Source organism: Schistocerca gregaria, chromosome 10 (genome assembly GCF_023897955.1).
Source record: "Schistocerca gregaria isolate iqSchGreg1 chromosome 10, iqSchGreg1.2, whole genome shotgun sequence".
Taxonomy (NCBI): domain Eukaryota; kingdom Metazoa; phylum Arthropoda; class Insecta; order Orthoptera; family Acrididae; genus Schistocerca; species Schistocerca gregaria.
This window is the reverse complement of record NC_064929.1, coordinates 212,778,270-212,803,790: the sequence shown is the minus strand read 5'-3', so window position 1 is coordinate 212,803,790 and position 25,521 is coordinate 212,778,270. Positions and strand designations below refer to the sequence as shown.

The window sequence follows — 25,521 nt, the reverse complement described above, 5'->3', positions numbered from 1 at the left end:
TCCTAAATAGAGAAGGATAACATGTTATTGATGACTAATTGCTCTTATGTGCATCTGTTGTGTTTATTAAATTTGTTGGAAAACGCTATGGACTTACGCACCAACCTCATGCAATGTGAAAGAACTGCACAAAATTACCGCAGCAGCACGTGGTTTCGTTAGAACTAACGTATGTGCTGCATTCACCCACAACTACACTACTGGCCATTAAAATTGCAACATAAAGAAGAAATGCAGATGATAAACGGGTATTCATTGGACAAATATATTCTGCTAGGACTGACATGTAATGACATTTTCACGCAATTTGGGTGCATAGATCCTGAGAAATCAGTACCCAGAACAACCACCTCTGGCCGTAATAACGGCCTTGATACGCCGGGGCATTGAGTCAAACAGAGCCTGGATGGCGTGTGCAGGCACAGCTGCCCATGCAGCTTCAACACGATACCATAGTCCATCAAGAGTAGTGACTGGCGTATTAAGGCGAGCCAGTTGCTCGGCCACCATTGACCAGACGTTTTCAGTTGGTGAGAGGTCTGGAGAATGTGATGGCGAGTCCAGCAGTCGAACGTTTACTGTATCCAGAAAGGCCCGTACAGGACCTGCAACATGCGGTCGTGCATTATCCTGCTGAAATGTAGGGTTTCGAAGGGATCGAATGAAGGGTAGAGCCACGGGTCATAACACATCTGAAATGTAACGGCCACTGTTCAAAGTGCCGTCAATGCGAACAAGAGGTGACCGAGACGTGTAACCAATGTCACTCCGTACCATCACGCCGGGTGATACGCCAGTATAGCGATGACGAATACTCGCTTCCAATGTTCGTTCACCACGATGTCGTCAAAGACGGATGCGACCATCACGATGCTGTAAACAGAACCTGGATTCACACGAAAAAATGGTGTTTTGCCATTCGTGCACCCAGGTTCGTCGTCGAGTACACCATCGCAGCCGCTCCTGTCTGTGATGCAGCGTCAAGGGTAACCACAGCCGTGGTCTCCTAGCTGATAGTCCAAGCTGCTGCAAACGTCGTCGAACTTTTTGTGCAGATGTCCCCATCTGTTGACTCAGGGATCTAGACATGGCTGCACGATACGTTACATCCATGCGGATAAGAAGCCTGTGATCTCGACTGCTGGTGATACGAGGCCGTTGGGATCCAGCACGACGTTCCGTATTACCCATCTGAACCCACCGATTCGATATTCTGCTAACAGTCATTGGATCTCGACCAATGCAAGCAGCAATGTCGCGATACGATAAACCGAAATCGAACCTTTATCAAAGTCGGAAACGTGGTAGTACGCATTTCTCCTCCTTACACGAGGCATCACAACAACGTTTCACCAGGCAACGCCGGTCAACTGTTGTTTGTGTTTGAGAAATCTGTAGGAATGTTTCCCCGTGTGAGTACGTTGTAGGTGTCGCCACCGGCGCCAACCTTATGTGAATGCTCTGAAAAGCTAAGCATTTGCATATCACAGCATCTTCTTACTGTCGGTTAAATTTCGCGTCTGTAGCACGTCATCTTCGTGGTGTAGCAATTTTAATGGCCAGTAGTGTATGAATACGGTCTGAAGTAACAACACTGACCGATGATTAGGGAGTGCTGTTCCACGGAAAACGTGTCATCATCTGTTTAGTTCTTTCTGTAGGTCGTTAGTAATAGCGCAGAGCTTGTAGTAGAAGTGCGTTCGACAATATCGAAAGCGGGCAAGTGCTCACAGCTGTTTAGGTATGCCGTTTAGAGCCCATGTTTAGGGGACATTTTTGTCTTGTTTTGGCCCATACCACCAGTTCTCAAATTGTATAATACTTTTATCTAACACCCTGTATTTCCTTAATTATTACGTTGTTCCCGTAAGAGCGTGAAAAGATTTAAGAGGACATAGATGGTGCTCCATCGAACAATTTGAGGTTGGGAGCTTGGGGTCCGAGAAGGCACCTTAATGAGATAATAGAAATAAACAAAAACATTACTGTCTATTTATTGTTTATACTGCTTACTGTTTGCACGAACGTCAAGTACAGGTGGCCATTCACACGGCCAGGTAGAAGATAAGGCCCAATGAGGTTGTCGCCTACAACGGCGGTCCAGATATTCGCAACAAAGCGTACTCGATGGTGTGACTCTACTAAGGTGTGAGGGTGTTTCATCCCACACACGGCTATTCCTGCTGTTCGAAATACTATTGCGACCAAATGAGGCTCGTCAGTAAACAGCACGGTTTGGAAGAAATCTGGCAGATCACTCCATTGTTGGAGCAACCGCTGGCACAATGCGACCCTTGCTGCAAAGTCGGACTCGTTGTGGCTGATACTGTTGTAGTTGGTGTTCGTGGAGTGCTCGCCACACGGTAGTGATTGCAGGGCCACCCGTTTCACGTGCAGTACTACCAATACTTGTAGTGGCGTCCGTGGCAACACGTTCCAGTGCTCCTCTTTAAAATCGGGTGTGCGAGTGGTCCTCATGTTGCCAGGTCCCTCTTTTCTTCTTTCCAAAGAACCAATCTCCCACATTCGTCGATCGAGAGAAATAAACACTCTTCGTGACGGATGTCGCCTGTTAGGAAATCGTTCCCTATACAGCCATTCAGCACTGAAGACATTGCAACGTACTTCCCCCCCACACAAGGTGCATGTCTGATTTCTGCGAAGGACCTTGCCGTTGGTGGGGAGGCTTGCGTGCCTCAGCGATACAGATGGCCGTACCGTAGGTGCAACCACAACGGAGGGGTATCTGTTGAGAGGCCAGACAAACGTGTGGTTCCTGAAGAGGGGCAGCAGCCTTTTCAGTAGTTGCAGGGGCAACAGTCTGGATGATTGACTGATCTGGCCTTTTAACACTAACCAAAACGGCCTTGCTGTGCTGGTACTGCGAACGGCTGAAAGCAAGGGCAAACTACGGTCGTCATTTTTCCCGAGGTCATGCAGCTTTACTGTATGGTTAAATGAACATCAACAAAAGCAAAACGAGGATAATGGAATGTAGTAGTGTTAAGTCGGGTGATGCTGAGGGAATTAGATTAGGAAATGAGACACTTAAAGTAGTAAAGGAGTTTTGTTATTTGGGGAGCAAAATAACTGATGATGGTCAAAGTAGAGAGGATATAAAATGTAGATTGGCAATGGCAAGGAAAGTGTTTCTGAAGAAGAGAAATTTGTTAAGATCGGGTATGCATTTAAGTGTCAGGAAGTCGTTTCTGAAAGTATTTGTATGGAGCGTAGCCATGTATGGAAGTGAAACGTGGACGATAAATAGTTTGGACAAGGAGAGAATAGAAGCTTTAGAAATGTGGTGCTACAGAAGACTGCTGAAGATTAGATGGGTAGATCACATAACTAATGAGGAGGTATTGAATAGGATTGTAGAGAAGAGAAATTTGTGGCACCACTTGACTAGAAGAAGGGATCGGTTGGTAGGGCATGTTCTGAGGCATCAAGGGATCATCAATTTAGTACTGGAGGGTAGCGTGGAGGGTAAAAACCGTAGAGGAAGACCAAGAGATGAATACACTAAGCAGATTCAGAACTATGTAGGTTGCGGTAGGTACTGGGAGATTAAGAGGCTTGCACAGAATAGAGTAGCATGGAGAGCTGCACCAAACAAGTCTCAGGACTGAAGACCACAACAACAACAAATACTACTTCATCGTGTTGTACTGAGTAATGAATGGGCCTGTTGTTGATTCGTAGCACTTAGTCATCGGGCAATGTAAATACGGTAACTCAGAGCCAACTTATGTACGAATAAAGTAAACAAGACCTGCATCGTGGCTTCCTAGTAATCAGACTCGCCCTCTAAGCACGACTCACGACCCATCCTCACAGCTTCAATTCCGTCAGTACCTCGTCTCCTACCTTCCAAATTTCACAGAAGCTCTCCTGCGAACCCGGCAGAACTAGCACTCCTGGAAGAAAGGACATTGCGGAGACATGCCTTAGCCACAGCCTGGGGGATGTTTCCAGAGTGAGATTTTCACTCTGCAGCGGAGTGTGCGCTGATACGAAACTTCCTGGCAGATTAAAACTGTGTGCCGGACCGAGACTCGAACTCGGGACCTGCCGAGTGAAAATTTCATTCTGGAAATATCCCCCAGGCTGTGGCTAAGCCATGTCTCTGCGACACCTTTCTTCCAGGAGTGCTGGTTCTGCAAGGTTCGCAGAAGAGCTTCTGTGAGGTTTGGAAGGTAGGAGACGAGGTACTGACAGAATTGGGGCCGTGAGGGCGGGTCGTGAGTCGTACTTGGATAGCTCAGTGGTAGAGCACTTGCTCACTAAAGGCAAAGGCCCCGAGTTCGAGTCTCGGTCGGGCACACAGTTTTAATCTGCCAGGAAGTTTCATATCAGCGCACACTCCGCTGCAGAGTAAAAATCTCATTCTTTTACGCAATCTTAGTTGTAAATACGCTGGAAGACAGTAACGCTAGACAAACCGGTAGACAAGTTTACTACCTTATCTCCTTCAGCTGGCTTCTCCGACCTAAGGTTCCGTACCTGTTCAGTGGAGCATTCTCTGTGTGCTGTTACATTTTCGCACGCACTTACGGAAACACCCTGTATATCACCAAATCAAAACTATTATCGATGTTGACGCTGAATGTAGTCCTACATGTGCGAAATTTTCACCTGATGATTGAAATAGCTGCAACGACGTAATACGTAGATAAATTTTACTAAGCGGTCTAGACGCTTTCGTTCACGAAATATTCACAAAGATGGCGGACACGTGCAGGAAATTTATTTCCTTTATTAACAGATTAACAAAGACAGACAGTGCCGAGGCGTTATCAGCGACTCTGATCAGGCGATGAGACGGAACGTGGTCGCCGATAGCCGCTTAATCTTCGTGTATCGCTTGATAGGCGCGATGGATCACATAAAAGGGATGGCCAGCGCTCATCTCCCGTCCCGAGGGTCTGCAGAGCACAGCCACAACGGACGCTTCGTTGCCATGACCCGACTGCACGCAGGTAAGTTGCCGCATCTTAGTTAACGGTCGCGGGCTGCGTCTAAGTGCACCAGAACACGAGAAGAACCTCCGGTAACTGCCATTCCCACGCATTTACGTAGCTGGTACTGAAACATCTATTTAAAAAATATGACAGCCTTTGAACAGCAAAATAGCACCACCTGCAATTTTATTTTACCCCTTATCTTCCAAAGGCATTTGATTGTGTAGCTACAGTTTTCGAAAAGAAGATACTTTTGTGGATTTAAAGTTGTTACAAACAAGTGATTTCCATCGTATTTGGATAGGAACACACAGAAATTGTTACCTTACCATTCAAACGACGCTGAAAAACAAAAAATGCTCGAATGGATGGTACAAAAAAAAAAAGCAAGGAAGAATGCAGGGCCACAGGGTTCAATTTTGGATCCATTCCTTTTACTTACATACAGGCTGAAATGTAGGGATCAAAATAACAATTAAATGTTAAATAAAGTTTTGTCTGACACTTATTTATTTTCGAGTTATGCTGCTTAATGTCATTTGTGGCATGATGGGCCAGTACAAGCTTTTCGCGTGTCGTGTTCGCCTGCGTATCGGCTCATGTCGCTTTATCGGCGGTGCCCCTGTACATTGCAGTCTGGAGGCAAGAAATTATCTATCCCTGTAAGTGGACAGGTGGTGCCTGGCCAGTTGCTTAGCCCGCCAGATATCCGTATCTTAGCGTCCTGGACTTCTATCTTCAGGGCCGCCTCAAAGAACTCGTGTATGAGGTTAGAATCGATAATGTAGCACAACTACACCAGCGAAATGGAAATAGCAGTGCAACTGTGCAGAATGAGGCTGAGACATTCCGAGAGCGCTAACAAATCGTGCACGTCACTGTCTTCGTCTACACGGAGATCATTTTGGACATGTTCTGGGGTACTCGTAGAGTACGTAGCTGTGTTGAATTTCGGGTCCATTCGCGTCTTTTCATTCCGAACACAATCAGTTTTGCGTCGTTTGTGTTGTGTAACTCTCAAATAAACAATTTTACACAAAACTTAATTTAGCGTTTCATTCTCATTTCGACGCACGCACTACACATACGAAGTGTGTAGAGTTGCTTTTGGAGCACCCTGCATATCAACGAACTTTCCCTTAATATACATCAAGTATATAGTATCTTTATCTGATGACAGAGGTGCTATAAAGAATGTGGTTTGTCTGATGAACAGAATAAATTCTTGATATTTTTGGAAGTGTACAGCCAAGAGAATAACTCCAACGAATAATGAAGCACATTAACGACAGCCAGTGATATCATAGAATTCTCTAAATTTTTGCCTGTACGTATCGATCGAAATCCGTACAGGACAAACTATATTATTCAGCTTCTTAAACTCTTAACAACCACAACATTTTCTATTTGCATAATTTTCTGCTTTTGGAAGCAAAACAGATGAACATATTACCACCTTTACTGTATTTGCACTCATTAACGTCGTATGGGAGACCTTTCTGTGTTAACTACACTCACGAAGTTGATTGTAAAGAGAGCTGTGAGAGTACTAGGTGTTCTTTAATCTCTTAGGCGCCTCTTCAACGAGTTGTGCGCTGTAACTGCACCTACAAAAGTTGTAAAATAAATCTACATGTACAGATATGTAGAGTTATTAAAGGAGATAAAAATAAACACTTTTTTGTGTGGCCCAAATGTCACAGGCGAACAGTTTCCCTGCTGGGGGTCCTTGAATGTTTTGACATTTGTAATGTTCACAGGCAGTGTTCATGCTGGCTTCTGGTGAATATTGTTTACATATGTCTCTGAAAATGCCCTCTGTTTACATTAACGCACAACTGGGATGTGCGTGCTAACGATCGTATATAGCGCGCAAAGAGTGAACAGGTGTCTCACCAATAATGGCGGCCAGCTCCTTCTGGAATGTCTGTCAAAGTCTGGCACACCAAACGCTTTCCATTTCCTACCACAAAAAGAAATCCGTAGCAAGGTCGAGAGAACGCGGTGGGTGCGGTAGTAGCCTAACCTTCTCAATCCAACAACAGGGCAAAACACTGTCTATATGTTGTGCAACACCAACAAAAACCTGGACGCAAGATCGTTACCCGACTGCCAGTGGGAGGCTACCGAACGTTTCCGGTGGTTATTTACACATAAGGACACCGCAATTTCTTTCACCGAGTATGTTAGGAGGATACGGCCCAATCAAAAGGTTGTGAACAACACCAGCGCACACACTTATCGCGAATCTCTGTTGATGGTGTAACGCACGAGTTGCCTTAGGGTACACAGCTCCGAGGCATGACTACTGCGTCCTTAACCTTGTACAGCGGGAGCCTCGTTATTGTGCAAAGATAATGCACGTTTGGAAATAATGTTTGCTTAAATTTTGGAACAGATACCACAGGCAAAACTCCACGGGCTGAGAGGTGTTGCACCTTCTGTTACTTGAATGGCTATATGCTCGCATTGTACAAGACTTCCCACACACTGGCCTTGGAGGTATTCAGCCTCCACGGCTGTGGATCGTGTGCCGATGTCGGGTTTCCCCTCAGTTCGCTGCAACACAGCTTCCTCAGATTGGCCAGGACGCCCGCTGCGAGATTCACCAGTTCCCCCTGGGTCTGGTCCGAGGGATCCTGTTTCAGTGAGGCGGCCATCAAGTCTCTGACAAGGACGTGGTTTGGGAACCTGCTTCCTGGAAAACAGGCGTCTCGATGCTCGACTGCTGCATGGTACCTCCATATAAATTTGATGTCTATCAGCTAACTCGGTTAGATTGTAATCACTAAACCACTAATTCCTTAATGAGTCGAACTTTCGTGTCTAAAACAGCTTCATATGCCTCGTTACTTTAGAAATGAGTTGATGTGTTAAATATTTGCGGCATGTAAGTAGAGACTCGCTGAAGCGCCAAAAATCTCATTTAGAAAAATGTGTAAAGCAGTGTAAAAGTTGGTGATAGCGACACGAACAGGTTTCGGCTCATTTTTATCCTAGGTCAGTAGGTTTAAGATCAAAATTATACAAAATCTAAAGAAAATAACGACATAAACGCCACCACACTGATTTTCACTCATTTCACAAAGTTCTCTCCTCTTGAGCAAACGGAAACATTTTAGCTGCATACAGGGTTAGCGCCAGTGGCGACACCTACAACGTGATCACATGAGGAAAGTTTCCAACCGATTTCTCATACGCAAACAGCAGTTGACTTGCGTTGCCTGGTGAAACGTTGCTTTGATGCCTCCTGTAAGGGGGAGAAATGCGTACCACCACGTTTCCGACTTTGGTAAAGGTCGGATTGTAGCCTATAGCGAGTGCTGTTTATCGTATCGCGACATTTCTGCTTCCGTTGGTCGATATCTAATGACTGTTAGCAGAATATGGAATCGATGGGTTCAGCAAAGTAATTCGGAACGCCGTGTTGGACCCCAGCGGTCTCGTATCACTTATCCGCTTGGCTGTAACGTATCGTGCAGCCACGTCTCGATCACTGAGTCAACAGATGGGGACGTTTTCAAGGACAACAACCATCTGCACAAACAGTTCGACGACGTTTGCAGCAGTATGGACTACCAGCTCGGAGACCGTGGCTGCGGTTACCCCTGAAGCTGTATCACAGACAGGAGCGGCTGCGATGGTGTACTCGACGACGGACCTGGGTGCACAAATGGCAAAACGTCATTTTTTCGTGTGAATCCAGGTTCTGTTTATAGCATCATGGTCGCACCAGTGTTTGGCGACATCGCGGTGAACGCACATTGGAAACGTGTATTCGTCATCACCATACTGGCCTATCACCCGGCGTGATGGTATGGGGTGCCATCGGTTACACGTCTCGGTCACCTCTTGTTCGCATTGAAGGCTCTTTGAACAGTGGACGTTACATTTCAGACGTGTTACGACCCGTGGCTCTACCCTTCATTCGATCCCTTCGAAACCCTACATTTCAGCAGGATAATGCACGACCGCATGTTGCAAGTCCTGTACGGGCCTTTCTGGTTATAGAAAATGTTCGATTACTGCCCAGGCCAGCACATTCTGCAGATCTCTCACCAACTGGAAACGTCTTGTCAATGGCGTCCGAGCAACTGGCTCGTCACAATACGCCAGTCACTACTCTTGATGAACTGTGGTATCGTGTTGAAGCTGCATTGGCAGCTGTACCTGTACACGCCATCCAAGCTCTGTTTGACTCAATGCCCAGGCGTATCAAGGCCGTTATTACGGCCAGAGGTGGTTGTTCTGGGTACTGATTTCTCAGTATCTATGCACCCAAATTGCGTGAAAATGTAATCACATGTCAGTTCTAGTATAATATATTTGTCCAATGAATACCCGTTTATCATCTGCATTTCTTCTTGGTGTAGCAATTTTAATGTCCAGTGGTGTCCAAAGCGAGTACTTCAATGACAGCTGGAAGCCATGCGCCCGTTGCGTGCATCCCACTGACTCCAGACCACCGCCATTTGCGACTTCAGTGGTGTGAAGCGAGAGCTAATTGGAGGGCAGGGTGGAGGTCTGTTGTGTTTTCTGATGGAAGCTGGTTCTGCCTCGGTGCCAGTGATGGCCGTGTGTTGGTTAGAAGAAAGCCACCTGAGAGCCTGCAACCAACCTGTCTGATTGCTAGGATGCGATTTTGTTAGCAAGACCATTCTCTGGCGGTTATCCCATGAACTCTGATTGCAAAACTGTACGTCAGTCTGGTGCTTATGCTGCCGTTCATGAACAGCATTCCAGAGAGTGTTTTCCAACAAGAGACCGCTCGCCACTTTCTAGCCCAATATGTTCTACATATGTCGACACGTCACCGTGGCCTGCTCGATCACCAGTTCTGTTTGTAATCGAGCATCGTGGTATCACAGCTCCAGCGTCATCCACAAAAAACGTTAATCCTACTTGTATTGACAGATCAAGTGCAATAGGCAATTATTCAAAAACAGTCTTAATCGCATTTATTATTATTATACCGCCAACCGGTTTCAACCCGACGTAGGGGTCATCTTCCATTGGTTGACCGCTGGTGGTGTCACTCCTGTCTACGTAACAACAGGAAACTATGGAAGATGACCCCTAAGTCGGGCTGAAACTGGTTGGCGGTATGCGATTAAGACAGTTTTTGAATAATTCATTAATCATACTAATCGCTGCTTCATCTCCACAACCATGTTGTCCAAAAATCAAGTGCAACGTATGGAACACCATCCCACAGACTGACCTCTGGCAACTGTACAACACAATACAGCCACGTTTGCATGCTCTCTTTAGATCGGTTATTAAAGTACCAGCACTTCATAATGGCAATGGCTTATCTCGCGCTTAGATTACCCTGTGATCTTGCAATCTTAATCACTTACATCTGTTACTTAGACAAAATGTATTGCTGTAATTTCATTACTCTACAGCAATTATTTGATGCCCGTTAATCAACAGCAAACAAGACAGTTTTTAGTTTCATCAAAATTCTAAGAAAAAGATCACTTAGCAGTAACTTCAAAATCCGCTTATATCAATCGACCATTATACCTGGGATGTTATATGGATGTGAAACAGTATTTATAAAGAAAGATGAACAAAATCTGTTAATATTCGAAAGAAAAATACTATGGAAAATTTTTGGACCTGTATAGGACGAAAATAACATGGAATGAAGAATAAGAAGAAATGAAGAATTATGAGGGCTGTACGAACACCGTAACATCGTCGAAGTGCTCAAGAGGAGAAGGTTGAATTAGGCAGGCCATATAGCAAGAATGACAATAGACTACCTAGAATGGCATTCAGCATAACAATAGATCTAACAAGAGGGAGGCCCAGAATTAGATGGCGGGATAACATTCGGGAGGACACAACTAGGATGAACAGCAACTGAACAAACACCGCATTCTACAGGCAGAAGTGGAAGAGGCTCATAGAGCAGGCGTATGGTCGATAAGGCCCTTGCCAGATGTAAAGTGAGGTAAAGTAACAAAGTGACCTGCAACTGCTCAATAACCCCTAGTGGGTCACCTTTCACTTTTGACACAGATGAAATCTTTGGCCTTTTCTCATCGCTATTGTTTTCCTTTGATCATTAACAACCGACCTCGGGGAATATCAGTTTGGGTTCCGTAGAAGTGTTGAAACACGTGAGGCAATAATGACCCTACGACTTATCTTAGAAGGTAGGTTAAGGAAAGGCAAACCTACGTTTCTAGCATCTGTAGACTTAGAGAAAGCTTTTGACAATGTTGACTGGAATACTCTCTTTCTAATTCTGAAGGTGGCAGGGGTCAAATACATGGAGCGAAAAGGCTATTTACAATTTGTACAGAAACCAGATGGCAGTTATAAGAGCCGAGGGGCACGAAAGGGAAGCAGTGGTTGGGAAGGGAGTGAGACAGGGTTGTAGCCTCTCCCCGATGTTATTCAATCTGTATATTGAGCAAACAGTAAAGGAAAAGTTCGGAGTACGTACTAAAAACCAAGGAGAAGAAATAAAAACTTTGAGGTTCGCCGATGTCATTGTAATTCTGTCAGAGACAGCAAAGGAACCTGGAAGATCAAATGAAAGGAATGGAAAGTGTCTTGAAAGGAGCATATAAGATAAATATCAACAAAAGCAAAACGAGGATAGTGGAATGTAGTCGAATTAAATCGGGTGATGCTGCGGGAATTAAATTGGGAAATGAGACACTTAAATTAGTAAAGGAGTTTTGCTACTTGGAGAGCAAAATAACTGATGATGGTCAAAGTAGAGAGGATATAAAATGTAGATTGGCAATGGCAAGGAAAGTGTTTCTGAAGAAGAGAAATTTGTTAACATCGAGTATATATTTAAGTGTAAGGAAGTCGTTTCTGAAAGTATTTGGATGGAGTGTAGCCATGTATGGAAGTGAAACATGGACGATAACTAGCTTGGACAAGAAGAGAATAGAAGCTTTCGGAACGTAGTGCTACAGAAGAATGCTGAAGATTAGATGGGTAGATCACATAACTAATAACAAATGAGGAGGTATTGAATAGAATTGGAGAGAAGAGAAATTTGTGGCACAACTTGACTAGAAGAAGGGATCGCTTGGTAGGACATACTCTGATGCATCAGGGGATCACCAGTTTAATATTGGAGGGCAGCGTGGAGGGTAAAAATCTTAGAGGGAGACCAAGAGATGAATACACTAAGCAGATTCAGAAGGATGTAGGTTGCAGTAGGTACTGGGAGATGAAGAACCTTGCACAGGATAGAGTAGAATGGAGAGCTGCATCAAACCAGTCTCAGAACTGAAGACCACAACAACACTATCACTCCCGTGTGAATTCTTGGTGGTACTTTTACATCTGATTATTGCGTGCCATCTGCGTCGTGTCGAATGTCTTCCCGAAGCCGAAGGACACGGGCCGTGCGAGGGCGTCTTTGTCTGCACCGCTCTCGATTTCTTAGGCGAACAGAGTGGGACGAGTGCCACAAGATCCCTCAAGGAGGGGGTGACGTATGTCTCCTGGGACACCCATCTGTGGTTTATCTGCCCGCATCAGGAACGCGGCGTGTTAAGATGCATATCGCGCCGAGAACGTAGTCCGAGATATTTATCTGCACACACTATCGCATCCCATGTTGCAATCGAAGAATTCTTTTTCCAATGGAGAAGGCTATCGTGTTGCAATTCAGATTTTGTCGGCTGGTACTTGAGTAATCTGGTAATTTGATTTTATCTACTTAATATCTTAAGTAATGCGTCAGATTTATGTATTCTTTCGTTCTGAATAGTCGTATGAAAAGGAAAACAAAGTTTCAGTAGTAGATAAAATATTGTCTAAGTATTCCGACATTATACCTGAGACAGCAATTAACAGAAGGTACTGGAGTTGGACTGAAGTATGGAATCACCGAAAACACAACAAAATACCGTGACAAAGTAGGGTATGGGAAAACTTTTGGCATTCGAAACAGCTTCTAGTGATCTCGCAATGGATATATACAGGTCGTGTATGGTTTGAGGGGAATCTTGTTCTCCCTGCAAAATAGTGTCAGTTCTAGATAACGATGATGGGGCTAGATAGCGACCATGCTCTCTTCTCTGCAGAGAAGACCACAAATGCTGCGGGCCATGGGAGATGCGAAAATTTATTCCTCGTACTCGCAAAACCAGTCCCGGATGGTGCTAGCTGCACGAGTAGGGGCCCTGTCCTCTTAGATCGCAGCATCGCCATTACGGAACAAATGTTCTAGCGTGGGATGGACATGGTCACGCAAAATAGTCACATAATCCTTTCCAGTAATGCGGCCTTGCAGTGTGACGGTGGAGCCCATGAAATACCACGATATGTCTGCCCAAATCAACACTGAACTCCCTACAGGCAATCTGTTTAATTTACTCGTTGTCTCTGTAGAGCTCTACCATGGGAAGCAGGGAGAGCTTTTGTTTGGTGGCCAGTATTCTCTTTCTGTTGCACACATACGAGGTGCGACAATAAAGTAATGAGACTGATTTTCTTTGCAAGATGTGGCAACCCTGCAGGCTTGCGTAGGCAGAATATCTTTGACCTTGGTATATAATCTGCTTCTAGTCCAAGCGGCACATCGATGCAACTGCTCAGTCGTGAGTTGTGCTGTAATAAGTTAACATGTATATGTGTCTCTCGTCACGGAAATGGAGCCGAATAATACTGCGCAATGGTACGCCATTTCTTTTTGCGTTAAATTGGGTGAAAACGCGACGACAACTTACGGTAAGCTTCAGTAGGCTTTTGGGTAGGAGGTTATGTCAAGATTTACGTCGGCATAAAATGTTTTTGTGAAAGCAGAACGAATATTGAATATGACGACCGCAGTGGACGACCATCTACCTCACGGACGGATGTCAACTTGGCCAGGATGCGTGAACTCGTACGATCTGATCGAAGATTATCTGTGAAAATGATTGCAGAATAACTGAACATCAATCGAGAAACGGTTCGTGTAATAATAACTGAAGATCTCGGTATGAGAAAGATTTGTGCAAAAATGGTCCCCAAAAATCTCACACCACAACAGCGAGAAACACGAAAAAATGTGGCAGCCGATCTCTTAGAGCAACCGGAAATCAATCCAGAATTGTTGAGCTGTGTTATCACTGGTGATGGAAGTTTTTTTTTTTCAGTACGATCCAGAGACAAAACGCCAAAGTTCGCAATAATGCTCAAAGGGATCACCCAGACGAAAGAAAGCTCGCATATAAAAGTGAAATGCATGCTTGTGTGCTGCTTTGATTCCAAGGGAATTGTTCATAAAGAGTGGGTGTCTCCTGGACAAACAGTTAATCAATATTACTACAAATAAATTTTAGAAAGACTTCGTAAAAGAGTTCCAGAAATATTACGATCAATGGCAGAAGCGCTGGAAAAAGTGTGTGTAATCAGAAGGGAACTACTTTGAAGGAGACAACTCTAAACTTAGAATGAAATTTTCACTCTACAGCGGAGTGTGCGCTGATATGAAACTTCCTGGAGGGTTAAAACTGTGTGCCCGACCGAGACTCGAACTCGGGACCTTTGCTTTTCGCTGGCAAGTGCCCTACCACCAAGCTACCCAAGCACGACTCACACCCCGTCATTCTAGAAATATCCGCCAGGCTGTGGCTAAACCATGTCTCCGCAATATCCTTTCTTTCAGGAGTGCTAGTTCTGCAAGATTCGCAGGAGAGCTTTTGTAAAGTTTGGAACGTAGGAGACGAGGTACTGGCAGCTGTGAGGACGGGGCGTGATTCGTACTTGGGTAGCTCAGTTGGTAGAGCACTTGCCAGCGAAAGGCAAAGGTCCCAAATTCGAGTCTCGGTCCGGCACACAGTTTTAATCTGCCTGGAAGTTTCAACACTAAAGTCGACTAAAACGGTAAGCAACATTTTTTTTCATATGAGCTTCATTATGTTATTGTCACACCTCGTATATTAACTGGGTTCTTTATTCCTAAGAATAAGAAATCTACTTAACTCTAGCTAGTTGTTGTGCGGTAGAAGCTCTCTCCAGTAGTCCACGTTCGTCTCACTGCTGTTTGAAGTACAGAGCCTGCTATGTACATTACTCTGGTCGCTACGTGTTGTCTGCCACTGGACTGCGAAGGCGTGCCTCAGTGACTCTCTCGGTGACAGACGCGACCTCACTCGGTGCAACAGACTGGCCCACCAGTCTGCAACAGCGATCTAAACACTGGCGGCCGAGAGGGCGTTCGGGGCGCGGTTCCTGCGAGTCTGTCACTGCCGTCTATCGGTCTTCTCGCAATCTCTATGCCGCATAGTATGTCTGCATCGTAGTCTGAGGACGACGTATACCGGAGGTAAAAACAGCCAGAACTTGCAAACTGTGTAAACAAGACTCATCCGTCCAAATGAATTTCCTGCATTGGTCCATGGTCCAGGTTTTGTGGGTTTTGCACCATGTTTTGCTGTTACGGGCATTTGCGTCATTGAAGAATGATTTCCATATTCAAGCTCGCCCTGCAGTTCTCTGATTATGGAGCTCCCTTCGTGATATTTTGATCTGACAGGATTTGCGAGTGCGACATTCTGTTCTGCAGCCGTTTTCCCTCTTACTTTTAGTAACAATCCTTTTCAATGAGCGTCTTTCAGCACAAACTGTCGTCCGCGTTGTACCTTAGCGAATAATGTTATTCTGCATTCCCTATCTACGGTATAAATCTTCGATATGGAGCCTTTTGAAACGCCAAACACTTTGGCTCTCCTGGTTACGGAAGCAGGCATCACACAAGCACCTACATGTTGTCCATATTCGAATTACTTAACTCCGACATATACCGAGGTGACAAAAGTCGTGGGATACCTCCCAATAATATATCGGATCCTCTTTCGCCAGTGTAGTGCAGCAAATCGATGTGCGATGGATTCAACAAGTCGTTGGAAGTCCCCTGCAGAAATACTAAACCATGCTCTATATCCGTCAATTGCGAAAATGTTGCCGGTGTAGGATTTTGTACACGAACTGACCTCTAGGTTATGTCCCATAAACGTTAGAAGGGTTCATGTAGAGCGATTGCCCAAATCATGCACCCGAACTGTCCAGAATATCTTCAAACCAGTCCCAAACAATTTTGGCCCTGTGACACGCCACATTGTCATCCACAAATTCTATCGCTGTTTGGGAACATGAAGTCCATCTTTTTATTCGTGTCAGAAGCATTTACGATGTATAGAATAATGTACAATATTTAAATGTCGTGTGTATATATAATTACAAGACAATTATTTACACTTTTGCAGCCCAGAAGTTAGCGACCTCTATTGCATTTGGCGTTGCATGTAGCAGGTCTTCTGTTGCGCTTGTTGCTGGACATGGGTAGACTGGAGCGGGTGGAAGGTCGTCTGTGTTGCTCCACACTCAAAGTGGCGGCTCCTCTAGGAAACCCCATTTGGTCAGATTGCACTTACATATCGTGACACCCGAGCGTAGTATGTTGAGGGATCTCCATGTACCCCAATTCTCTGTGTAGCCAAGTGGTAGTCTTTCGCTTGGTGTAATCCAACCCACAGTACTGGTAAGTACGTGCACGCCATAGTTCGATTCGGTATTGCTGTAGCGCCATAACTAGAGCCTCGGTAGATATGAAGAAGCTCTTTCTGGATTTTAATTGTGGGTTTGCTGGTTGATAGCCACAGCTTCAGAAGTTTCTGATTTTTTCTTCTCACTTTTTGCTGCTTCCTCTCGGCCAATGCCGGAGGGGGGGGGGGGGGTGGAATTCCCGCGAGGCTGTACAGTCTATCCAGAGGAGTAGGCTCAGGCACCCGGTGATGATACGACAAGTATCATTAAGAGCGGCATCTACTGTTTTGGCATGGCAAGAATTGAACCACACTGGCCTTGCTTACTCTCCGGCAGAGAAACACAATGCAAGGGAAGAGCTTCTCGCAGTATTGCTGTGTGCTCCCCACGTTGTGCCTGTTAGCTTCCTGATGATACTGTTCCTGGCTGCCACTTTTTGCTTGGTATTTAGGCAGTGCCTCATACGTTAATGCACGGTCGAGGGTGACCCCTAGGTATTTGGGATACGTACAGTGTTCTACTGATGTTTCTTCCCAGGTGATTTTTTGAGGGCTCTAGCTGCCTGCCGGTGTTTAAGATAGAAAGCGTAAGTCTGTATTTTTCCAGGATCTGGTCTCAACTGGTTTTTCCCTGTAGTAAGCTGACAATTCTCTCAATGCTTTCCAGAAGCACTTATGAAATTCCGTAAATGGCTGCCAAAGGTGTCCAAGTGGTCGAACATCCAGAGGACCCAGTACATTCCATACAAACGCAGTCCATACCATTACACAACCACGATTAGGTTGCATAGTCCCTTGCTGACAACTTGGGTCCATAACTTCGTGGGGTCTATGCCACACTCGAAGGTTACCATCAGTTGAAATCGGGAATCATTTAATGGTGCCACATTTTCCAGTCATCCCCGGTCCAGTCGATATTGCCACGAGCCCATGCTGTTAGCAAAGAAACTAGCATCTGTCGCTTGCTACCGTAACCCATTAACGCCAAATTTCGCTCCACTGACCTAACGGATACGTTCGCCGTACGTTCCACACTGATTTTTGCGCTTATTTCGCGCGGTGTCGCTTGTCTGTTGGCACTGACAAATCTACACAAATGCCGCTGCTCTCGGTCGTAAAGTAGAGGCCAACCGTGTCTTCGTTTTCCATGGTGAGAGGTAATGCATGAAATGTGATATTCTTAGCACACTCTTGACACAGTGGATCTCCGAATACTGAATTCCCTAACGATTTCCGAAATGGAATGTCCAGTGCATCTAGCTGCAAGTGTCTAGTCGACAACTCGGGTGCATGACTTCGTTGGGTCTAGCCACAGTCTCACCCTACCATCATCAGCTCTTCCCAACTGAAGTGGGGAATCATCTGATCAGGCCATGGTACAAAGCGTTAATTCTCGTCGTGAAGCCAGAATCGTTGCAAACCTTTTCACATTAATCACATGAGTACAAGTGACAGCTCTCCCAATGCACAGCTCTTGTATACCTGGTGGCCGCGATGCCACCGCCGTCTGTATCTGTGCACCTCGCTGTCCCACGACTTTCCTCACCTCAGTGCAAAGCACTCACGACTACACAGGACATTCTTCTGACCACGATTGAGACTTTGTACATTTGCCGTACGTGGCCAAATACAACAGTCCAACCTGCAGGCATGGGTAGATTCTGCATTTATGTTGTATAGTACATTTCACGTGGTATTTCAATATTTGTGACCACTCTCTGTTCCATGTCATCTGTTAAACAGTTCTGGTAGCAGAAACTTCTGTGTGAGCGCACGTGCTGGGTACTTAATCTTTTGCTCTCTGACCTCTGTGGTTAGGACTTACCTTGGCTCTCGTAAACTGATCAAACCAAATGCCTGGATGGTTCCTTTCAGAGGCACGCAGGTATTTCCTTCATCATATGTGCCGGTCTATAACGGCCCACAGCCAGCGGAACGCAAGTGTTCGTCGTCGCCCCCCCCCCCCCCCGCCCCCCCTCGCCTTCCAGCTTACTGCTTCGATGAGGTCACGCCTCGCAGAGGGACCCTCGAGGACAAACGAAACTTCAAAAGGTACTCTGCAGCAATAACCCCATCAGATATTTCATTTCACTCTCTTTACCATCCACCAATTTTCCAGCTAGTTACGCAGGGTTAAATGTTTTACCTAGAACTGTCACACAACAGGCGATGATTTCTCTAATTGGCCTGGACATTGATTTATCGACAACGGGTAAGAATATCGATGGGTGTCGGGAATGGCCCGCACAGCTGCCGATGCTTATCTCTCGCTGCACAGACATTACAGCTCAGCAGTTCCACTATCTCACATACGCGATCCATCCTAAATCCTCGAGGCCTTTCGGAGATAAGATTACATCAGAGGCAAGAGTTTTTTTTTTAGAGACAAAGTTCCCAGCGACTCCGACGACATCAATCATTTCTTTGCGCGCCAGCTTAATCCTCCGTGGCCATTTCCGTGGCAGCACTTAACTACTTGCTTTTAGATTACTTTTTCGCAGTTGTTGGGTTCACACATCTAGGCTGAACTACGTTAGAGAGAAATATGGAGGTTGTTCAAGAACACATTCTAATTACTTTGGTATAAGGGAATGGTGTTCTCTTGTGCCTCAATACAAAGTAACAGAACTTCGTTTCATTTCTTAACGCTATTTATCTTTGTGTATGTATTGCCTTAAATAGTAATCCCACTGAATAATCGTTTCCTACGGACTGACAGAACATCGAAGGCATTACTGGTACATACGTTGCGTGGTTGCTCTGAAATGCTAATGTTTTGTACGACGCTCGCTCAGTGAATTAAATTTAACATTTTAATCTACAGGGTGTCCCACATAAAACCGGTACGCCTCAGGTTCCATTTAATCATCTCTGTTCGAGTTGCTTGTGAAGTGGTAACACTGTCTTGAGAGGTGGCTACACTGCATTTTATCGGAAAGCTGGGTGCAGCTGGTTGTTCGTCCGTCAACTGTTGTGAGAAACTCGTATTGTCGAGCTATTAGAGAATTGGGTCAGTTTGTAAAGGAACAGCGAACTGATATTGTGGAGTGTTACACGAAAAGAGGCTCCATCAAGGAATGTAAAGATATTTTCATATGAAGTATCTTGACAGGAAACTCCTATCAGTACTATTCGGGATCTGTACAATAAACTGAGAGCTGAAGGATCCGTTCAGAACGTCCAGAGAAATGGGCTATCGACAGTGAGGGACCCATGAGACTAAAGACGGAATTCACGTGGACGTTACGAGAAGACGGCGCGTTGGTAGAGAGATTTCCGCAACAGGTTGGTGCAACACTTACGCCGTCTCATCCAGTAATAGAAGATATGAAATTAAAAGCTTCTCCTGTGAATGAGGTCCAAGAGCTGAAATTTGATTGGGAGAAAAAGGAGACCTCATTTCTGTAAGTGGCTGTTAAAGTCGACTGCTAAAGACTACTTGGACCCCTTGCTTTCTTCATGTGAGATGAGGCCTGGTTTCATTTGTCTAGTCATGTAAACTCCCAGAATTGCAGATATTGGTTGTAGGACAACCCACATGACCACCTCACTCAGAGAAAGCGGGTGTTTGGTGTGCATTTTCCGGCACGTGCATTATTGGCTCCGTACTTTTGAGCTGTACCTTAAACACTGTCAGACATCTAAGAGATGTGTCACCTTCTATGCACCAGTTAAGAGGTGCAAAGAAGCAGTGTGCAACATTCCAAGAAAATGGAGTAGTCGCTCAACATCCAGCCAGAGTGTGGTGCACATTACCACCATGTTCCCTGAAGACATACTTCTCAGTAGTGGCCTGTGGCTATCAAGATCCCCAGACTTAACATGGTGTGATTTGTCTTTATCGTGCGTAACACAAAGCAAAGTAAATAACAGATTTCAGCTATCAGTCGTCCTCTTGAAATTTATTGGCAGATCTAGATTTCAGCTATAAACTAGCCATTCCCAATGCGCTATCATTTTTCATCAATGCATGTAATGCCTGTTGGTCGGTAGCTGAAATCTAGATCTGCCACTAAATTTCAAAAGGACGGCTGATGGCTGAAATCTATTATTTACAAGTCAATAACAGTCGCTGCGTGCAACAGCCTCTGAATGGAAGGCAACCTGACAAAGCAAAGTGTATACTGACAATCAGCGCACAATTGATGATATTGAACGGAATATTACTAAATAAATTAACAGCATCACACCTGCATAATTACAGCACTTTACTAATAACGTTATCACACGAACTCAGCGATGCCTGGATGTCCATGGCCACCACATCCAGCATCTCTTATAAACAGGTAACTCTGTGTTTTTTAATGTCACTGATATACTGAAGTGCCCAAGAAACTGGTATAGGGATACGAATATGGCGCTGCTGTCGGCAACGCCTGTATAAGACAACAATTGTCTGAGTCAGTTCTTAGATCGGGTACTGCTGCTACAATGGCAAGTTATCAAGATTTAAGTGAATATGAACGTGGTGTTTGTAGTCGGTGCACGAGTGGTGGGATACAGCATCTCCGAGGATTTCAAGAGTGTGAAGAACATCTGGAATCCGGTAAAACATCAAATCTCCGACACCGCTGAAGCCAGAAAAGGATCCTACAAGAGCGGGACCAACGACGACTGAAGAGAATATGTCGGTGTGACAGAAGTGCAAGTCTTCCGCAAATTCCTGCTTATTTTAATGCTGGGCCATCAACAAGTGTCAGCGTGCGAACCATTCAACGAAACATCTTCGATAGACCCCAAGGCTCACTCCTTGTATCCTTGATGACTGCACACGACACAATGCTTTACGGCTCGCCTGGGCCCGTCAACACCCGTTTGACGTCCTACCCCTCCCCCCCTCCCCCTTAAAGAGGTTCTACACTAACATCAATTCACCACGTCCGTTACAGTGGGTATTTAAAGCTTACCTGGTTTGCGTTCCCTTAGTGGTATCCTTCAGATGTAGAAGAGCACGGCTACGGACCTTCATTTACATCGCACACATTCTCCTCGGTATTGCGATTTTTTTTTTCGTTGTCCACTGGAGTACGTTTGCACACTGTGTTGGCTGATGGAATACAAAGGTCCGCGTTCTGGGTCCGACCGACCGCCTTGTCATCCCTCGGCTGTGGCGCCACTCGGATGCGCTGTGACGTGAGCAGGCGGCTCTTCCGGCCGCTGTCGGATCGGCAGACTAGGCAGTCGCCGCCTCTGACTGAAGCAGCCATCACGAGGTTGAAGGGCCCCAGTTCCACTTGTCTCACCGAGGGTAAACCAGAGGCAGTACGGCGAAAAGATCCCACGTTCTCTGCATAGCAGCCAGAAACGCTGAGCCCTTTTTCCTTTGTTTCACATTTTCTTATCTTTTTTCCTTTTTTCGTTCTCTTCTCTTTTTACTCCATTATTTCTCTTTTTCACTTATTGTCTTTCTTTTTCCTTCTTTCTTTCACTCTCTTCTTTTTCTTTATTCTTTTTTAAACTTAGTTCTTTTTCCTTTCGAGATTTTCTTTTTTCCGCACTTCTGTTTCCTTTCCTTCTCTCTCTCTTCTTTATTCTCATTTAACTTCTCTCTTAATGTTTCACCTGATTTTTTCTTGTTTCTTTATTCTTTTTTATTTTTCTTCTTCTTCTTCTTCTTTTCTGTTTTTCTCTCTTTCTTTCTTCCTATTCCGTTTTCTCTCTCTTTTTCTTCTCTTTCTTCCTCCTTTATTCTTTTTTAAATGTCTTTTCATATTTTTCTTCTTCTATTTCTATTTTTCTTTTTCCCTTGTTTCTTTCTATCTTTTTCCTTAGAAATTCTTCCAATCCATATGTGGCATACCAGTGCTTAACGGTACTGGTTAAAAACAGTGTTGGTGGCAATTTTAGGTTTCTTTTCCAACTACGCGTTTTGCCTCATTTAGACATATTCAGGTTGATCTACATAGAAAACAAAACAAATGAATCTATTTCAGAATCGCGATCGCATTGTGCAGACTTGGATAACCTAAAAGCATGTATAAACAGATCAAATAGTGCCACACAGCTGCTGGTGAGAATGAGAGATCGTAAAGTGGAGCTTCATACCAGCAGCTGCGTGGCAGCGCCACCTATTGAGGTGATTCTGTATTAGGCGTCAGTACTATCACACGACGCTGTGGTGCATTGTGCTCCCTACCTGAGCCCCCATCTTGCTCTGTTACGCGCTCCTGGGAACGGGAACGCGTTATGCAGCACTTGGAGTCACTCGCGTCTATCTAGAAAAGGTAAGGCCTTCTCATCAGGCTGCAGCAGTATGATTACATATCTGAGTGTCTGATCGCTGGTGAATTTTCTTATCTGTTTTTCCTATTTTTTACTGAGTTTAACGAATGCGATGTTGCCCTGATGTATTCGACGGTGCCCTTTGGGTACACACTCCAAAGGATCGCTTTAAGAGATACCAAATTAAGGTATTTGCTCTTTCAGTATTTGATGTGTTCATACATGCTTTTAGGTTGTCCAAGTCTGTACAACACAATCGCGATTCTTAACTAGATGCATTTATTCTCTGTTTTCTGTGTAGATCAACCTGAAGACGCCTAAATAAGGCGAAACGCGTAGTTGAAAAAAATGAAAAAATAAAATTGCCACCAAGACTGTTTTTAACCAGTACTATCTTTTGGTTCTCTTTATTTCTTTTTATTCTTCTTTTTTCTTCATTTTCTTTTAATTCTCTTCTTTCTTTTTTTTTTTTTTTTTTAACCGCTAGCGCACGGACGCAATGCCTTACTTTCCCTGTAAGCGGGGCACGTCTGACACGATCGTCGCATGCAAAGACAGCAGTGCGGTGAGGTGCAGACCGAGTTAGCGATGCCGGACACTTGTCGCTACATTCACCGACAGCCCCCGTTGCCGCTAAAGCGCGTTAAGCCAGTGACACCGGCGATAATTAATGATTTACTGCCTGTCACGAGCGGATACCTCACTCTGGCGTAACCGCCCAGAACCGACCTTGCAATTCTAACCGCACCCAGCAACAAGTGGCCGCTGTCCAACCACGGCGCTGTGGGCTACGAATCCCGCCGTTGTGCGCCTTCATGATGGACCTGATTCGGTGACAGAGAATGTGAGCACGACAGAAAAAAAACAGCACCCTAATGCCGTGTAGCTCCGCCTGTACTCTCCATAACGTGCCTCTGTTGATACAAGAAGGCTTTCACGACAGGATGGTACTGTTGTTGATAATTCTTCAGGGTTATATGGCCGTGGTCCGTGGAATACTTCTATTCCTAACGATTCGTCCAATACTACGTTGGATATGCTCAGCGGTATGGCTGGTCCTGTTGAGTTCTGCCGACTGGACCAGACATATAACTGAGGATGTCCAACGTAGTATTGCACAAAACGTTAGGAATAGAAGTACTCCATGGACCATGGCCATATAACCCGGAAACATTATCAACAACACTGCCTCTGTTGAACCAGGGAGAGAGTCAACAACTTTCTCCTGATGCTCAACGTGATTCAGCTGAAGCCACTCACCAATTCATCATCAGAGCCAATAAACTGCTGTGATGCTGACAGCTTCCATTCACCACGCCGTTCCGTACAGTACCATGAAGTGCTTGGAACGAAAAGCATTACGTGGGAAACACTTCGAACAAGATCTGTCGTATTTTACGGAAATACGATCTGAAATGTGTTCCCGACCTCCAACTAAAATTAGAGCGCTTTTGAGTATTTTACGGAAATACGATCTGAAATGTGTTCCCGACCTCCATCTAAAATTAGAGCGCTTTTGAGTTCTGTTAAGGATGATCTTGGTCTGCGTAAGGAGGATGTATATCGCATTCCTTGTAGCTGCGGCATGGCATATATTGGTCAAACTATCGTGGAGGACCGATGTACTGAGCATAAACAGCACACACGATTACAGCAGCCAAGTAAGATCTGCTATTGCCGAACATTGTTTGGATACTGGTCACCCCCTGTTATATACACTCCTGGAAATGGAAAAAAGAACAAATTGACAACGGTGTGTCAGACCCACCATACTTGCTCCGGACACTGCGAGAGGGCTGTACAGGCAATGATCACACGCACGGCACAGCGGACACACCAGGAACCGCGGTGTTGGCCGTCGAATGGCGCTAGCTGCGCAGCATTTGTGCACCGCCGCCGTCAGTGTCAGCCAGTTTGCCGTGGCATACGGAGCTCCATCGCAGTCTTTAACACTGGTAGCATGCCGCGACAGCGTGGACGTGAACCGTATGTGCAGTTGACGGACTTTGAGCGAGGGCGTATAGTGGGCATGCAGGAGGCCGGGTGGACGTACCGCCGAATTGCTCAACACGTGGGGCGTGAGGTCTCCACAGTACATCGATGTTGTCGCCAGTGGTCGGCGGAAGGTGCACGTGCCCGTCGACCTGGGACCGGACCGCAGCGACGCACGGATGCACGCCAAGACCGTAGGATCCTACGCAGTGCCGTAGGGGACCGCACCGCCACTTCCCAGCAAATTAGGGACACTGTTGTTCCCGGGGTATCGGCGAGGACCTTTCGCAACCGTCTCCATGAAGCTGGGCTACGGTCCCGCACACCGTTAGGCCGTCTTCCGCTCACGCCCCAACATCGTGCAGCCCGCTTCCAGTGGTGTCGCGACAGGCGTGAATGGAGGGACGAATGGAGACGTGTCGTCTTCAGCGATGAGAGTCGCTTCTGCCTTGGTGCCAATGATGGTCGTATGCGTGTTTGGCGCCGTGCAGGTGAGCGCCACAATCAGGACTGCATACGACCGAGGCACACAGGGCCAACACCCGGCATCATGGTGTGGGGAGCGATCTCCTACACTGGCCGTACACCTGTGGTGATCGTCGAGGGGACACTGAATAGTGCACGGTACATCCAAACCGTCATCGAACCCATCGTTCTACCATTCCTAGACCGGCAGGGGAACTTGCTGTTCCAACAGGACAATGCACGTCCGCATGTATCCCGTGCCACCCAACGTGCTCTAGAAGGTGTAAGTCAACTACCCTGGCCAGCAAGATCTCCGGATCTGTCCCCCATTGAGCATGTTTGGGACTGGATGAAGCGTCGTCTCATGC

At 45.7% G+C, this 25,521-nt stretch overlaps 1 protein-coding gene across 1 annotated transcript in view; it reads left to right on the top strand.

Annotated features, from left to right (window-relative positions):
* The first annotated feature begins 4,861 nt into the window (after positions 1-4,861).
* LOC126293584 (aminopeptidase N-like) overlaps positions 4,862-25,521 on the top strand; it is a 155,445-nt gene continuing 134,785 nt past the window's right edge. Inside the window, exon 1 of the mRNA XM_049986859.1 lies at positions 4,862-4,979. Within this exon, the coding sequence (XP_049842816.1) occupies positions 4,877-4,979 (103 nt within the window). The 5' untranslated portion in view covers positions 4,862-4,876. The remainder of the gene's footprint in view (positions 4,980-25,521) is intronic.